Source organism: Thermobia domestica, chromosome 12 (assembly GCF_964235325.1).
Source record: "Thermobia domestica chromosome 12, izTheDome1.hap1.1, whole genome shotgun sequence".
NCBI classification, from domain to species: Eukaryota; Metazoa; Arthropoda; class Insecta; order Zygentoma; family Lepismatidae; genus Thermobia; species Thermobia domestica.
Window position 1 is genome coordinate 205,037,826 of NC_137465.1, and position 19,193 is coordinate 205,057,018.

At 36.8% G+C, this 19,193-nt stretch overlaps 1 protein-coding gene across 2 annotated transcripts in view; it reads right to left on the reverse strand.

Annotated features, from left to right (window-relative positions):
- Positions 1–6,096: 6,096 nt before the first annotated feature.
- The window catches only part of LOC145666964 (uncharacterized), an 87,637-nt gene continuing 74,540 nt past the window's right edge, over positions 6,097–19,193 (reverse strand). For both annotated transcript variants that reach the window (XR_014127842.1, XM_081734603.1), the window contains one exon: positions 6,097–6,578. Coding sequence is in view for 1 of the 2 variants with exons in the window: in XM_081734603.1 (XP_081590729.1) it covers positions 6,504–6,578 (75 nt within the window). In the remaining variant the exon portion in view is untranslated. The remainder of the gene's footprint in view (positions 6,579–19,193) is intronic.

Consider the following 19,193-nt stretch of genomic DNA (forward strand, 5'->3'; position numbering starts at 1 on the left):
CGGCAAGAAAAACAGGAAAGAAGTGGAACAACATGAGAAGAATGAAGTGGTCCGGGTGAAGAACTATCGTGATCGTTTTCCTAAGTTTATCAGAAGGGGAAGGGGAATTCAGTTTCATTCTTGACATATTTTAATCCCAAGTAGAGGAAATATTCACAATGTCATAAAGAAAATATAGACTTAAGTTTTATCATAATTGATTTTTTTTACATGGTTTATATCAGAAAAAATGAAATGAAATCTTTGTTTTCCCACGGTTATGCCGTGTAGGCTAAAAGAGACGGTGATGAGAAATGAATGAAATGTTGGAATGAATAAAGTTGGAGGAAACGGGAGAACCCTGCTAACAACCGCGCATACGGCATTTGTCCACCACAAAGTCCAATTGACGCGAGCTAGGATTAAACAAGGGACCCCACGCACCAGAGACAAACGCTCTACCACTGAGCCATCGCGGCCTCTGGCTTATATTTCATATGTATAAACTTGCAACATGGGGTTATTTTTTTTTTCAGTTTTATCCCCCTTCCCATTATACTTGATAGATTGCAACCCCAAACAAAAACAATAGTCTTATCTCTGCAAGTGGAACGGAGGGATATACCAAAGTTTGTCAAAATTGGGTAAGTTATGCGGGAGTTATCGTGGAACAGACGGACATACACACTCACAAATGCCAATCGAGTCGAAGAGTAGAAGCTTTGCTGACGCTCGCTTCAATATTAACTCAATCATTCAGGAATCAACTACTTCCGGTTTCAACGTTGATCGCCATACAGTAAAAATGGTAATTGATAGCGAGAAGCGATTGTCTGGAATCAGTTAAGCATTTCAAGAGTATGTCCCATCTCCACTCTGATCTCTCTACTAACACTGCAAGTGGCAAAAATAAACCATTTCGGTTTTAACATTGATTGCTGAAGAATAAAAGCGGTAATAGACAGCGAGAAGCGGTTTTCTGCAATCGGTTAATCTCACTTCACCATAAACTCTCTACTAAAACCAGAAAAGGTAGAAATCCACTATTACTTTCGGTTTTAATATTGAGAAAATATATCGTCATACAAACCAAATTCCTTTCCCGTGGTGTACACGTGACACTGCTACTTTTAAATATTTTTATTTTAGAAAATTAGTATTCACCGTAGACGTTAACAACTGTCATTGAAAGAAAAATCATCATAGGAACGAAATAAAATGAGATTCAACAGCAATTTTTGCTTAACCGTCTTTTTTAACGAGTCTGAAACCGACAATCAGAAAAACTAAATTAAAATTTTAACGCAATTATAAGTTATTTGCCCATAGCATTTTCATAAAGCATTTTGGATCAAGTGCTATGTAATATATTAAAATCGTTCCAAGTCGAACACTGAAATTTGGATTAGTTCTCTTTCAAATAAAAAATAAGAGAAGAGGCTACTGCCGGGTTCCCGTTAGCTTAAAACGGTCCTGGATAAAAATAATACAACACTTTTTAAAAATGTTTCAAAGAAGAGATTTATATTAAAGAAAGATTGAAAGAAAAATACGATGAATTATATAATTGTAGAAAGACTGGAGCTCCAGACCTGGTCATAAAAGAGAAAGTGTTGAGATCCTTCACCAGTCTTTTCAAGACAGTCTGCTGGTACACTCTGCCTGATGCTTTGACCTCTTTCTCACAAAAATAATTTCGGTATAACTGGCACTCCACCAGGCTATGACTGGAGCAGATGATGTTCCCCCTGGGCCTGTTGAGCCTGTTCTGTAGTTTCTTCTGAGCTTGTGGCATAAATAATGTCGTCTTGGGAATTGAAAGATTCCTCAATAGGGACAAGTACTTCATTCTTAAAGATGATTCGTCTCTGCTCATTTGCTGCATAACGTTTAAGCAAGCGCTTTGCTTTTGACCCTCTGACACTTTAATTCATCAGTGAGAATTTGTTCGGTACGTCGTTTGTAAGCTTTCAGCCGCAGGTCACACCTTAACACACGCGACATAGACATTTTGAAAATTTGCAGTCCGTAAGTCATAACTGATTGCCTTCGTACCGGATGTTTTCGCATGCAGGCCGCCACTGCTTTCACGAGCTCTGGAGTCTCCACTGTTGCTGGTCTTGTGTAACGCGGTTTCTCACAGTTCGTTTTAGTATATCTCTGGATGGTGCGTTAGACAAACCTTCTTAAGATTTTCAGCTTTTGGAAAAGTTTAAAAATCTTTCCTGTTGTCTCCCCTAAATTATGTAGGGCTATTATAGCAACACGGATATTATATCCTTACGTATTGCTATTATTTTGTATTCGCTCGATTCTTTTCACTCCTGTACCTGTACTAGTAATGACTCATGTCAGCTCTTAGTTCATTATGAGTTTAGCGTCACTTTCAGTAACAAGGCTATATGTGACGTAGACCTATAGCTTACCGTGGAATCCGAACTACAGGACCTCTCACCAGGAGCTCCGACCCGGGTCTCCCGCGCCAAAAACGCGTACGTTTACTATATAGACATATAGACTAGGGATGGCCAATTCCGGAATTTTTACTTTCCTGAATTCGGAAAGTAAAATCGGAAAAAATTCCGGAATTTTTCCGAAATCCGGAAAGTGAATTTCCGATTCCGGAAAATTTTGACCACCCCTAATATAGACACAAAGGAGCTAAGCGATGATTCATGTGTTCCTTCATTCCGCCCTTATCCGCATAGTGTACAGCTTGCCCCAAAAGTTTATGGTACTACTAGTAGTGTTCGAAGTGGAAAAAAGTAGAGGCGGTATGTTTTATTATGATTTTGACTCAACATACCGGCTATTTAAATATTGTCTTGATCACTGAAAAACCAGAGATGGCATGTACTCATTACTGAAAAACCAGAGGCGGTATGGCATACCACCGCATAATGTCTCACTGCGACCACTGGCTACTAGGTACGTATATGCAGTGTTTGAGAGAATTTTCAAATTCACTTCACCTTTATTAAATCCATGGCATATGGTTTTCTCTTTGTACGCCCACTGTTTGGGTTGAAATCTGTCAAGAATAAAGGGGGTAAAGTTCATCCCATACTGAAAGTTTGTACATATACAGGAGACAACAAAACCATTTTCCAGTGTAATTGTAATAAATACCATTTTGAAGAAATGACTTTTTGTGTGTGTGTGTGTGTAGGACTTCCCAATCATGTTGAAATCGCTTGAGACTGAAATCGGTGAAGTAAGTCCTCTAACTCCGAAGTTCTTTTATTTAAATAATAAAATTATGTTTTCCCATAACTTTCGTCAAAATTAATGGTTTTCGTATATTTTCTTGAATGCATCTTAACAGCACAAGTGATTGGAGTTGAAAGGTGTCAAGAATGAGAGCGTGAATTTATCATCGTCCCAGTTAAATTGTATAATTACAAAGAGCAATTAATTATATAATTACAAAGAGCAAGAGTCTGTCTATTAAATATATGTACAAAGTCCAATATGTTCTTGATTACGTTGTGAATATACAGGATGTCTCTAGAATGGAAGAAAGTAGAAACGCTGTCAAAGTCTTGACTGGTAGACCCATAGGAAAACGACCATTAGGAAGACCTAGGCGCAGATGGGAGGATAATATTAAGATGGATCTCGCAGAGATAGGAATACAAAGTAGAAACTGGATCCAATTAGCTAAGGATAGAAGTCAGTGGAGAGCTTTTGTGAACGCGGCACTGAACCTCCGGGTTCCATAGGCCATAGAGTTAGTTAGTTAGTTAGTTAATATACAGGATGTCTACTAAAATTCCAAAATTAAATTTTTTAACATTCTCAAGAGCGAATCTGGGTGTGAATTAGGCCAAATTTTCATGTATGCAAGAGAAGCGTGCTTTGCTTGAGATTTGGTAGCGTCTAAAGTCGACTATAGACATTTTTGGCGGTAAATTTTGACGTTTTATAGAAGGAAGTTTTCCAGTCTCTACTTATATTTGTACAGATAACAAAAATGTGACCCAAAAGTTAAATTCGTGATTTTTTCTTGACTTTCATGACCATTTTCCGATTTCGTGACTTTTGTGGCCGACAGACACCCTGATATGTTTACACAATAAACTGAATACAAGAACGAACTTAGTGAATGCAAACACTCATCGTCGTCAATTGTTTGTTCATGACTGAGTGTCGTGACGCCACTGGTTGCAATTTATGTTGTAGTCTTGATGAGATTTGAGTTGATTTTAACGTCCCTTTCAGCAGCAAAGCCAAGGGCGCCCATCATGGGGGACAAGGCGGGGCGCTTTCCGCCCTAGAGGAAATTGTACGGTACTTCAGAATATCGAAAATCCAGTACAATTTTTACATTAGTTACAGCAAAATTTGAAACTATTGTTGAAACGTCGCTTATACTTGGCCCCCTTGGAAACCACAACATGGGCGCCCTTGAGCAAGGCTATATGAAATGGGATCTACTGTTTAACGTGGAATCCGAACATGAGCTCCCGCCAGGATTCGAACCCAGGTCTGCCACGCCAAAGGCGCGTACGCTAACCGCTTAGCCACGAAGTAGCTCAGCCTTGATGAGATATCTTCATTCTGTACGGTCCTTAGTTCTCCTCAGAGCAATCTGCAATGGTAGGCCAGTGATAGGCTTTATTTACCCAATTCACCGTGCATATCCTTCCTCGTGGTCTCTTCCCTTCAATTTTCCCCTCGACGATGGTCTTTTCTAGATTTTTTTCACGTCACCTTAAAATGTAGCCAAAAATGTATTCTCTCTTGTGTGCTGAAATTGGCATTTAAGTATTTTCAGCTCTTCAAGTCTGGATTCATTTGTTCGTTTGGCCATCCATAGTACACCCAGTATTCTACGCAACCATCACATTTCGAATGCATCAATTCTTTTTCTATCTTAGTGGCAGAACACAAACACCAAACGCCATTTTATTTGTTGCAGGTTCTAGCGTCAAATTTTTCAATGTTGCTAAGTCCCCTAACTCAATAAATCGACACAATTTGTATGTAGGAGTTGATGAAAACGAAAATCATAAAAAAAATATTTTCGTTCATAAACCATTTAATTTTTGTAATCATCCACCAGTACTACCAGACCAAAATTCTCATTCTGGAATTCATGAAACAAAAAGTGAATGTGATAGAATGTATGTCGCAATGACTAAATGCAATATACAAACAAAAGTTAATAAACATGTTGAAAATTTTTTAAAAAAAAAGTCAATTTGGATAAAGAATGGACATTACCATCAACAGCTTCATTGAAAAAATAAATATTTTAAAAATTTTCATTGTCAACTATTGCTACGTACGATTTCTTCATATTTGTAGACTCAGTGAGTTACAGAACTTACCAACACTGAAAAAAAAAAATTGAAGATAGAAGTTGTAACACCTAAAATGGCCAATTTTTTAAAAGTTAAGTGTTTATATTAAGTAAAATGGCGCAATTTCTCATACAAACGTATTACCAATCTAATGGAGAACTTGTCTTGGATTTTGTCTACGTAGTGACGTATCCTTTATAGTTCAGTACTATATGTAGAATATATTTTTTTTCTTTAAGTAACCTCACCAATTTCAGAAGAGTATAGAGGAGGTAGTTGAAATTATCGAGAGACTTATTCAAATTAAGGGGAACACTGTAGTCTAGTGGTTATAGCGTTGAACTTACGTCCACGTGGTCCTGGGTTCGATTCCTGTGGCCGGTGCTTTCCAATTTTCGGCGTCCACCGAGCGTCGTCAGGCAAACTGGGGAGTCACATGAAAACAAGACGTGACGGCCACTAGGTCTAGAAAGCTCCTGATGCACTTGTTAGCCACAGGGCGTCGCAGCTCCCTGACCACGTGCTCGCACTAGGCTGGACGTAGTTCAGCAGGTCGTTAGTAGATTGCGCTGGAGGGGGCTTAGGCTCACAAAATGGCCAGTTACACCAGGTGTTTATATATATAATTCAAATTAAGAACAAATAATAATCAGGAACTGGTATATATATAATTGATACTAAAAAGTTCTGCATTTATCTTCTTAATATGCTTTGTAAAACTAAGTCTGTACTATAAATAAAAAGAATAAATACACAGCATGAAACATTTAATAAAAATTACAAAAGAAATTTTCATACAAAATACATTACGTCCAAGCATGAAAAATTTAATAAAATATATACAAAAGCATTTTCATACAAAATATATTACGTACAAAGTTACGTCTTTATATAATTATTGATTTTTTTTGCAAAAAAGAAAAAAAAAAGATGTACAAAATATCGGTCGTAAAAAAATCTGGTAATATACATTTTGACAGTTTGTTCATTTCATAGTAATTGCTGTAAATAGCAATCTGTCAGGTATATTCAATAACACGCATATACAAACTTAAAAAAGTGAGATTTTGAGTATTTTCTTCCTATGATTTATAAATTCGAATATCATTCGTTACAAGATTTAAAATGCGTTCTCCTTTTAACAAACCCGTCCAACAGTCTTGTCGAACACGGTAGCCTGCAATTCACATTTCATCTTCGCTGCAGCCAGTATAGTCGTCACGAAAGTGCGGACAAAACACTCGTGCTGTTCGTTAGATCCAATTTACCTTTCAGTGCCCTGCTTCGCAGTTTCTGTAAGAAACAACAACAAAATAATTCATTGTTATAATTTCATATTTCCCAAGTAGACAGGAGAAGGCTGCAGAGCCTTAACTTCGCCACGTAAAAGAAGTCATAAATAAATAATTATCTATCGTATGGCGGTTAAGTACAGTACGACATAGTAAGTCGAAGTTTGTACTTTTACAATGTCTATAATGAAGAATATACTGCTTATTTTATATTACGTAAATTTTATTTATCCTTGACTATAATGTCGGTTGATTAGTCTTCAATTATCAAATGGTCATTTCTCAAATGTAGATTAAACACAAACTTTTTACACCTTGTTGCATGTTTTCTACTTTTTGAGCAACAAAATATGCCTCAAAACGTCCTTAATTTATTGTGCATCTGCAGTAAACTCATAAATATCAAACTTTTCATGAAGTTTGTATAGCACGCTATAAACATGAACAAACAACTGCCGCAATCTTTTTTAGCGCAGCATCCAATGTTGACATACCACGATTTTGTACGATTTTTTTAAATACATATTGTTCTGACTAAAATTTATGTCAATGGTAATCTCGGTGTTAAGTTATATCTAGAGAAATTTCATCAATGTTCCTGAATTGAATTTATTATTATAAAATCCCATTGTTTATCTAATTTGCTTTTATCTACTTGTAAATTTAAGTTGAAATTTTCCATTCTTGTGAATTAAAAAAATGAAATGAAAATGAAATGTTTAAGTTTTACGTCCCACGATTATGCCGGTTAGGCTAAAGGAGACGGTGATTATGAGAGATGAGTGAAATGGTGGAATGAAGAAAGTGGGAGGAAACGGGAGAACCCCGAGAAAACCCACGAGCACGGTGTTTGTCCACCACAAAGTTCACTTGGTGGGGGCTGGGATCGAACCCGGGACCCCAAGCACCAGAGGTGAACGCTCTACCACTGAGCCACCGCGCCCCCCTCTTGTGAATTAAGATTCGTATAAAGATCTATCCAGCACAGACGATGTCTTACGTAAGACTGTAACTTCGTAAACTCTTTAAGAAAGTTGTCTTAAATAATAAGGATGTAGACGAACAATCACGACAAATATATCAACTAGGCACGCAAAATGATTACAGGAAATCAATGTTAGACAAATGAATTAACAAAAAATGTCCATTAACTATATGAAAAAGGTGTTAATAACAATTTACTAACTAAAAATGATTATAAAGAAAATACGAGGGTCAGACAAAAAGTTAATTGCACTGCTTAAGAAAATAAAACAGGAGAAATTTTACAATAAATTTTCAATTTAATTATCTCCTTTAGTTAAGCATTTGTTGAGGCGTGGTACAAGTTTTTCTATGCCTTCTGCAAAGAAATCGCGTGCAATGTCCGATAATCATTCTTGCACACTATCATGAGAAATACCCAATTCATTTGCGATTTCGTCTATTGTTATGCGTCTGTTTGGAAAAATGCATTCATTCACGCGAGTAGCGATTTCCGGATTTGTCGCAGTTGATGGTCTTCCCATGCGCTCAGCATCATCAATATCTGTATGTCCGTCCTCAAAACATGTTGCACCACTTCGCGATAGCTTGATGTGACATTATATTTTCACCGTACACCAGTGCAGTTACACCTTTTCGCCCACAAAAAAACGAATCACTGCACGCATTTCCAATTTGAACGCCAATTGCAGCTGTCAAGACACGTTTACGACTGATTATCAGAACACCTCCACTTGTCTCGTGGAAGCACTACATCACACGATACAGCTACATGGCTGCAGTGTTGCCACACAGTTTCATCGAAATAACCCTTTAACCGAAAATATTTACGAAGGAGTGCAACTAACTTTCTGACTGACCCACGTACATTCCCGTTACGGCCAGGACTACTGTTCAGACTAAAAAAGTCGCATTGAAATCTTTTAAAAATCTCAGAAGTCATTAGCAGGCTCCAAAAGTTACTATGTGGAAGACATGGCAAGTTCAAACGTATACGAAGAAAATATAAATTTGTGCTCAATCTTGATTTGAAAATTGACCAGTCGAAGGTTGAAAATTAATCCGAAATCAGAGTCAGAGAAAAATAAATTAAAACAATATGAGTAAATAGTATATTCATTATTACAGTAAGACATCTTTTTTTAGCAGTAAAAATTACTCACTATTTTCTATGGAACTAACAAGGAACTAAATTAAATCTATTGTTCTTGTACTAATAGAAATATAATAAATGAAATATTCTGTGATGTATATCATACATCTTGTATTCTGAATATATATATTGTAAATAACATAGTATAATTTTATTAGAATCAAAATATTGAATGATATATATATATATATATATATATATATGAAGGGTAAATTAATCGATCTGTCCGTGTTAGATGTATTAATGTATACACAGTGTTTGACCAAATGTGGTTAGTAACAGTTTTGTATTGTTGCGGGTGTATATCCAGATTTTTTGTTACTTACTCTGATAACGGATTTCGAAATATAATTTTGCTTTTGGTTCTTGTGAATTCAGATGTGTTTTTGTGCATTGTTTTCGTCTTGAAGCAGTGTCTAATTCAGCCGAAATCTTTCTCTGTATATAATAATATGATACATTTCGTAGTGAAATACTACTCGTTGTCAGTGGCGAAGCGTAGTATGAAGCTCTGAAGCCTACCCTGTTTTTTTTACCGTATATTTTCTTTATCTTTGGTTCCTTATAAAATAAAATCAATACTTCAACATTTGTTTTCTTTTCGGTAACAAAATAATAGGTTGGAAACACTTGAAGACTCTTCCGACTGAGCCTCGCCAGCTCGTTAGACAGGCTGGCGGGCTACGCTGCTCAGGGAGCGAAACTAATATTGTTGGGGATTGCACGCATTCTTGGGAAGGTGCGAAGGCTCGCCTCTGAGAGTTTAGTTTTAGTGTTGAAGGCATCTTTCAATGCTAATATGTTATAAAATGATTTCCTTAACATAGAGTGAGAAGTTTATGTGTAGAATTATGTATTTCTATTAGTGATAACTTGTTCAATTTAGGTATATCCTCTCAGGAGTTATTCAGAGTAGCTGTTTTTTTTTTTTCCTTTGTTTTTTTTTTTTTTTTTACATAGGGCTTGGTCTATAATGGCTTGTAGAATATGACTCTGATACATTAAACATATGTATAGATTTACCAAACACTACCGTACAAGATAAATTAATAATATTTGTATGTAATTTTAATTGAGTTTTCCATTTCATAGAATCAGTCGAGTAGTTACGATTTTGTTTCGGAGGGCTTTGCTTGTATCGGGAGGGGCTTTGTTAACTTTATTGCTGGAAATGTGACAATTCTGCAATACATATAAAACAATAAAAAGTTGCGATAAAATTTCGGTGAGTGCTTAAGCCCGGAAGCCACTCCCTTAAATATGCCACTGTATAGAATACAATATTAAATATCTTGCGTGCATTCAAATGAAATTCCTTCTGACCATTAATATTTCTAGTGCAGTCATCATCACGTGATATATTAATGAACTGCAGTATTGTATGTAAATGCAGCATTTGTTTTAAAGTGAGAGATGCAAGTAACAAACGCTTGTCCAAGAAATTTGACAGCTAACTGTATGAATGTACTTTCTTTTTCTCTCTCTCTCTCCAATTTCAAATATGCAGGAAATGAAAACAGCAAATAAGAAGGAAATTCCCCTCATTCCCCCTGCAAATTCCAGACAGAAGAAAATATGAACTGCACTTCAAAATATTTGTAGTGGAACTAAATGGGAATATTCCATTAACACATATTGTGTGTTTTCCTCATGCAAATATTTGTTGAATAATAATAATAATAATAATAATAATAATAATAATAATAATAATAATATAATAATAATAATAGACTAGTGTCTGTCGTACAACTCTTGTCATTTAAGTAAACATTTAATAACCAAGACGAAAACGCTACTAGTATACCAATACAAAAATCCTGAAAATGGAAATACTGTAGTTTTAGAGGATTAGGACTCCTACGAATTTGCAATACTAATTGCAGCGCTTTGTTTAAGAATGTGCGGGAAGTAGGCGTGCGTGTAGTATATTTTCGGAAATAATTCTGGAATATTCGTGCGTGTAGTCGTCAGAATGTCCGAGTGAACAGAAAGTGTGGATTTTCTTTTGCGAAATCCATTTTGTCACTGTTCATTTGAAAACAAGTGCGTTATTAAAGAGCGTAGACCAATACTGAAACTAAGAAAATGGTAAGAAAATTTTGTACACACTGGTAAACAAAATGTAAATGGCTCACTGGTTACAACAAGCTAAGGAAGCTCTTTGAAGATTTTTTTTTTTTTTTTTTTTAACTCAATAAGGAATATAGAATTCTGACTATAAGTTTAAACATTTTATGATACATTAAATGTTATTTGTGTTATTAGTTTATCGGGCCTATCCTACTTGTGGGATCACGCTTCGCGACTGATCGTCGTATGTAGTTCAAAATTTCTCCAAATGTTAACTTACCTCAATACTACATGTTCACTTTTTTACTTTTAAAATTGCTTTCATAGTTCATTAATATTATTTTTGATAAAGAAATATGATAGCCCTGGAGACAACATAAATATACACACAGATGCAGTGTTGATAAAGTACAGTCTTTTCCTTTCCTAGTCATGCGGAGTACAGCCAGATCCTTACAAGGTAGACGGAGGAAGAAAACAAATTAGGAAACACAGCAGCTTATGACCCGGCTTGAAAAGATTGGGAGACAGAGTTTGGAAAAACAAGGGATGGGGAAAGCAAAACTGGTTGCTATCAGAAATCAGACAACCTTATCTACTCACAGATGTTTTTGTTTTATAAAAAGATTTGACAAACGGGGTTTGTTTTCTCCATTTAGATTAATTTCAATTATTTTTGTCTTTTCTACTGTTTATTAATATACGAGGGCTAGTCAAGAAAGACTTGGACTGATTTTTTTTCTAGGCAATTTATTATTACTCAGCAACAGGCACATGATCCTTTTCAAAGTAGTCCCCGCCCATTTGAATGCACTTTTTCATTCGAGTCTTCCAGTCCTCAAACACGTGTCGCAGGCCATTCTTTGAGAGGTCCTTCAAAACCGCCTCCGATGCCTTCAGAACCTCGGAATTATCAGAGAAGCGGCGTCCACGCAGTCTGGATTTTAGGGCAGGGAATAGAAAAAAGTCGCACGGTGCGGTAGGCGTCTCCACCATCCTCAAACCTTTGCAACAGCTCCCTGCAAGTCTCCACTCGAACGGCCTTCTGCTCTGGTGTCAGGAGTCGCGGAATCCATCGCGCACACACTCGGCTCATGTGGAGGTGGTCATGCAAAATTTTGAAGGCACTGCCATGAGATATGCGTAGTGCGGCTGCCAGATCGTCGATACTGATGCGGCGATCTTCTCTAACAATGACTGCTGCCGTGTTAATGTTCACCTCAGTAACAGCTGACGCTGATACACCTGGTCCACCAGCTTTCGTGATTGTCATTCGACCCTCTTTAAACTCTTTGAACCACCAGAACACGGTACTTCGTGGCAGAGCGTAATCTTTGTAGGCTGCTCTCAACATTCCTAGAGTTTCTGTTGCACTTTTCCCCAGGTGATAGCAGAACCGTATAGCTGCAAATTGTTCATCTCGTAATGACTCCATTTCTTCTACAGGCGACTTCTAGAGGCGGCGCAGGACATCACCTGCAATAAAAAGTCGTGGTTACCAAACATGCAATGATTCCTTAACAACATTTTATATATTTGCACAGCAAGACCCACCCTACTTGTATGCCAAACTATGAAGCTCCAGCGTTAACAGAACTGCCGGGAAAAAAATCAGTCCAAGTCTTTCTTGACTTGCCCTCGTAATATCTATCCACCTATAGGATACAAGATCTTGATTATTTATATTATAAAATTGAAAGTAACTATGTTTGTGACTTCGCACCGTTTGAACCACTCGACCAATATCGATAAAATTTTCAGCATAAATGAGGTTCGGGCCGGGGAGTATTTTTATCTATACACTTTGACGGTAGAACTTAGGTGAGGGGGAGAGAGAAAAAAAATTAATAAAACTTAATAACTCTTGAATCACGCGACCGAGCTTGATCAAATTCTCAACGTACATGAAGTTCGGACTTGGGATGGATTTTAACATATCACTGATGGTGCAACTTAGTGGAGGGGAGATATTTAAAAATAATCGAAAATGGCCGATATTAATGTTGAATTTATAGTTTTCGGAGTCGCTGAGATGAACAGAGATACTTGCGATGCCGTTTAAATCCATGCTACTAAAAACAAAAACAGCATCTTTTTCACGGTTACGAAACACGATTACGTTGAGATAAGGAGTTGTGCATTTAAAATTTTTATTTTATTTTAACCCAGTGAAACGGTTAATCGATACTAGTATATATAAAAAATCGAGTTGACGATTTTTTTCTTTGTCCGCTCACCAGTTTGATTAGCCATTTTATGGTCAAAATGAAAATGGAACGAAACAGAAAATACAGAAATAAATAAAAATTCAACGTTTCTCAAACTATGGGCCGCGGATTACTGTTCAATTTAATAAAATCATGTGCTATTTGGCGAATGTTAGCTCTAAATTCTGAGAGCATTGTTATGACAATAAAACAATGGAGAGTTGGAGAGTAAAAATAAGAGCAACAGGGGATAAAGCATCTTCTTAAATTGTAAAACATCATATTACCTATATACGTAAAAAAAAAAAAAATCCTTCATTTCCTATATATATATATATATATATATATATATATATATGGCCGGATTTAGGGGGGTGCAAAGGTGCATATGCACCCCCCCCCCCCCTTCGTTGTAAATATACACTACCTAAAGTGAGAAGCTAGCAGTGAGTTTTGCAAAATCAATAGTTTCAGTCAATTTTCTGAAGGTTGAAGGACCGAGGGCAGACACTTAGCATTTCCAGGGCACTTCCTCATTCACACTACAGATGCCTAAAGGCATTTAAAAAACTCAAATTTAATTCAAATGTAATGGCAGTTATTTGGTGCACCCCCCCCCTCGGAAAATCCTGGATCCGGCCCTGTATATATTGTATATATATAATTGGTAATATGACAGTACGAGAGGAAGCCAGAAAGTTCTTACTGTCACTACGATAGAGATGTGCTAGATATGTTTTAAAAATAATCAATAACGATTAGTTGGTATATCTCTAATATGTGTGCTAATTTGTCTCTTCACAAGTCTTGTTGAATCGATGTTACAGCCATGAAACTAGGCAGCGGCAGTATGTTGGACAAAATCAAGTGCTGAGCTATGATTAGGTTCCTTTATCTTCACGAAAATTGGCACAAACGATACATTAAAAGGTGGTGAGGAATGCTCATCTTATGATTCAATGTAAAAGCTGGGATACAAAATTCAAATGTGGTCGAACAAGTCTACAGGATGACCCAAGAGAAAGTCGTCCATCAACGCCTACGAACTCAAGCGTGGTAGCGTAAGTTGAACATCTTTGAGTTTTACGTCCCACGGTTATGCCGGTTAGGCTAAAGGAGACGATGATGATGAGTAATGAATGAAATGGTGGAATGAAAAAAGTGTGAGGAAACGGGAGAACCCCGAGAAAACCCACGTACACGATGTTTGTCCACCACAAAGTTCACTTGGCGAGGGCTGGGATCGAACCCGGGACCCCAAGCACCAGAGGTGAACGCTTTACCACTGAGCCACCGCGGCCCCAGCATAAATTGAATAACTAGCGCTTGAAGATAGACGAGTGAGTATTAATTGTTGAGCTAGAAAGGTGAATATTAATGGGAGATCCGTTCACACGAACGATGTTACATGATATTTTGCATATAAGTAAAGCTGCAGCAAACTAAGTTCCATTATTGTTTACACTTTATTTATGTATAAGCATTTTTAGGCGTTACTAGCATCTATGGCCTTAAGCGCGTCATGTTTGAGGGATGACGTCCCTCGCTGAGCACACTATCCGGAGGAAGGAGGTGGACTGGGACTTGAATATTAGGTACCATCTCGACATTTGCCTGGTGTGAGTGAGGAAAACCTAAGAATACCTCATTCAGAATGGCTAGCCTTAAAAGCTTGTTACATCTTTTTGACCGACTGTCCCCGCTGGGAAACGAACCTGGGTCCGCGTGCACCAGACATTTTCAAAAACAACGTGCACAGAGCATTTTGGACCTATACCACAAGGTTAAGGATGCTTTTGTAAACAGATTAGTAACTCTAGATTGATGCTGGGTGTGTCTATTTGACTTTCAAACCAAACAAATGAGTAAAACATGGAAACATACCTCGTCCCCAACCATTAGCAAGGTCATGTTGCCTGTCAACATAAAAGATTTATTAATTTAAAGAAACTGGTTCTTTCTGGGATGGATATTTTCGGGAACTATTTTACCTGCGTTCAAATCACTCAATTAAGACACTTCAAATATCTTTCTAAATATAAACAAAACTGAAACAGGAGTTGTGATGAGATCATTTTAAACTTTACAAATAAATGTTGAACACTACACACACAAAACAACACATCTCAAAAAATTAGATTAAATAAACCATACATAAATGGTATACAAAATGAACAAATGCACCACTGGACAGAGAATCGAAAGTGTGTCTCCGACTTACCGTGCCGATGCAATTAACACTGGAGCAAATCCCGGGTGGATGAGGGGGACGTTCCCTCTAATCTTGGAACTGGGGGGACTGTCCCCTCCAATAATCCGATTTGAAATATGTTTTTGAAAAAAACTGATGATTTCTGTCCGATTGCTACAAAGGAAAGTGAGATGAAATTGATGTGCCCCCCAGAATAAGCCTAAAATCTGGCCGCCTCCCAATGTTGAAGACAACTCTTCTCTCTAATCCTCTACAGGATTGTTTTTCAACTTCACAATTATTTTGAGCATCACTTAACAACAACAAAAAGTCTTACTTGTCCCCCCAATGTTGAAGATAGATTTGCGCCGCTGGCGTTAACTTCTACGTTACCCAGTCTGCCCGTTGAATAGTTATACATTCGATGACTGTACCGTAACTTCGTTCTGGTGCACGATTTAACCGTAAGAGGTATTCTTAATGTAGACGCTGGATTGTCCACACACAACAGGAGTTGTGATACAGTAAATGTGATCTGACAGTGGCTGAGCACTGACCTCAAGAGAGATAGAATATATGAACGTTCAGTGAGCGAATTGGGTAGTGAAGTGGTTAATGCATTGGTACGATACGCTGGAGACTGGGGTTCGATTCGAGCTCAATTATGCATTTATCTCTGTACATCATTGAATTCGAGCCTATGGAGGAATTGTGTGATACAAAATCAGTTATTTCCTCTATTTATCATAATATAAAGTCATACAGTTCGAAAATAATGTCCTACTAAGCCATTTCTCTAAATTAATAAGTTTTACATTTAAATTTGGTTACATACAGCGATCTGACATCGCTGATTATCCTTAATATTACAGCAAATTATATCTACTGAAAACAAAGTTGACGTACATTCTACATTTCTTTTCTACAGTAAAAATAATTATAGCTTACTACATCTAGAAAACTCAAACATTATATCTTCTTTCTTTCTCTAGTATTATCTCAGCCGAAAAATCACAACATTTTGTCAATCTGAATATTGCCTAGTAAGAATCAATACTGTTATCTATCTCTTTTGTCCAATCATCTTAACTTTTGATCTAGTTTGGAAAGCTCTGAGATAAAATACTTTTTATTGCTGTCCACTAAGTTATAAATAGCGTTAGGGATTTTAGGAGGTTCTTATATGAGAAAAGGACAGAAAAAGATACTAAATAACGCTAGAAAACAGCAATGAAGGTGCTATTTCCTCTCAACTGTAATGGAAAGCAATTTTATATAAACTACGTACCCTCTCTACATATATACATATCTGTACTGATGTCAAGTCTAAGCATGTTTCTATTTGAAGATAAAGCGTCTTTTTCTCTCTCCCTCTCTCTCTCTCTCCTTTTTAGATGCTAAAGATTATTTTCACATACATAAAGATTAATGAAGCAAGCTTCGTATTCACCCGAACTCTGCAGATGTAAATACGAAAACATCCGGATTTTTCGTTTGAAGACTAACTTCTAGCTTTTTTTTTTTTGAGGGGGGGGGAGGAAGCAAAACCATTAATTGTTCCCTCACGAAAGTTGACAGCACGTCGTTCTTGTTCGAAGCTTTTAAAGGCAGCCGTTATATATTTGTTACCAAAGATATAAACATAGTTCTGTTTACAATCATAAATCACCTCTGGCCGGAAAAGTTGATACCTTTTGGAAATGGCACCTGCGTCGTTTGGATCCAAACTGCTTAGTTTTGTCTCTCACACTCAATTCACAATGACCAAATTTGGAATAAAATTTTAAAGAAGTAGCATTAAAAAATAAAAGGAAATTAGAACAGATTAATGGAATAAAAGAAAAAAATGTGAAAAATTAATCTCTTATTCGCAACTGAGAGCAACATTTCAAACCTCTGGTATTTTCGGAGAGCTAGTTTTCGCTCTAAAATGAAAGATGTGTGACTTGGAAATTCTAACCATAGTTTAAAACCTTTCCAGCAGCTGGGATTAAGGTCAACCACAATATTTCAACAAAATGAGTCGTTAAATATTACTTGCATACACAGGGAGTATCATACAACTTTGAAAACTCATATTTATTTATTTATTTATTTTTACAGGCATGGTTTTACCATTTTGTAGCAAAATACATCAAGTATTTTACCTTATGCCTAAAGAGATTCAATATGGCTTCAATTGATGATGCGGCACATCCTATCTGAAGTCGATTTCTTGCTAAACCCAAAATTCCTTGGGGAGCGCGGTGGCTCAGTGGTAGAGCGTTCACCTCCGGTGCTTGGGGTCCCTGGTTCGATCCCAGCTTGCGCCGTGTGGATTTGGTGGTGGACAAACACCGTGTGCGTGGGTTTTCTCGGGGTTCTCCCGTTTCCTCCCACTCTTCATTCCACCATTTCATTCATCTCTCATCATCACCGTCTCCTTGAGCCTAACCGGCATAATCGTGGGACGTAAAACTCAAAGATTTCATTTCATTTCATTTCCAAAATTCCTTATAAGCAATTCTATCAGTGTCTTTTAAAACTGTTGCACCATTTGTAATTTGTATGGTTTGAGATGCAACCGTTTTCTAAACACATGCCAAACTGTCATGAGTGGGGTGCCCAGCTGTCGAGAAGCACGCCAGGTTGATTTTGTAGGACTGTTCATAAAGCTTTGTCTCACTTGCTCTACAACGTCTTCAGACGTATGGGGACGACCTGAAGATTCGCTGTGTCTTACCGAACATTCAGTTACAATAAAACACTTATGATACTGATAAATAGTAGACCTCCTGGGAAGATCTTTACCATACTTTGTACGAAAATTACGTTGCACAGTTGCTTCAGACTTGGATTCTTTAAACCAAAACACACAACTAGCATGCTCGGGACCAATAAAGGCAGCCATCTTTGCTGCACCTGCCACTAGAGCTTGCGGTGGCTTGTTTCTGAACTAGTGTACTACGTGAGACAAAACTTGATGTATTTTGCTACAAAATGACATCAAAACCATGTCTGTAAGATAAATAAATAAATCAATTTGAGTATTCGAATCTGTTGTATCCTTTTTGATGCACCCTGTATTTATTTATTTATTTATGATTGAAAGGTAGGAAAAGCATGACCACTTGAATCTCTGATTTATTATAAAATCCGTCAATTCATGTCCATAAATAACTGCTATTGTATCAACATTTAATTTCATGATTCCAGGTTCCATTTTTCATGGGAACCATTTCCCAGCACAAGAGAAAATATATCAATTAACGTGTCTCGAGAATAATAAATTCTACATACACCCCGAATCTTTGGCGATATTAGAGAAATCAAACAATGACTGAAATGAATACAAAAGTTAAGTATTTAATTTACATTCAAAACCGTTTTATTTCAATTGTACACCAAGTTGTCAATATTACTACATATTTGAAGTTTTCTGTAATTCTTTTTAGTATTGTTTACAATTCTTCATAAAATAATACTCGACGCTATTTTAATAACAAATATTTTCCTTTATAATTTTAGTATGCCAGAAGGACGCACAACAACAATTATTATTATTTTTTTTTTATAAAAGAATTCGTCAGATTTTACATAAGACTTAAAACACAACTAAGTAAATGTCCAGAGTCACCTGCTTTTATTATTCTCAAGCTACAGGTGCTCTGTTTTCTTAAGAAAAGGAAGGAAGTACATCATTTACTTAAAATTCTGAGTCCTGAAAACTCCTTCCACTTTCAAGGTTTCGGCTCTTCCTTGAGCCTTATTTATGGAGGAAGAACAAAATAAAAACATCAAAAAAATATAAAGAGGAATGGGCATGAAGATAAGATACGCCTTGTCCTATCAACTGCTGCTGTCATTCGTCAAATTGGAGTTATAGAACTGTGAAATGTTGGAGTCAAGCTGTGTGTTTCTTTGGTCAGAAAGGGTACATTGCTATCCCATGTGGGTGCTTTTATTGTTATTGTGGCAGTGCTGAATATCGTACTTAATCACTATTATCTACCCTTATTTAACAAACCGTTC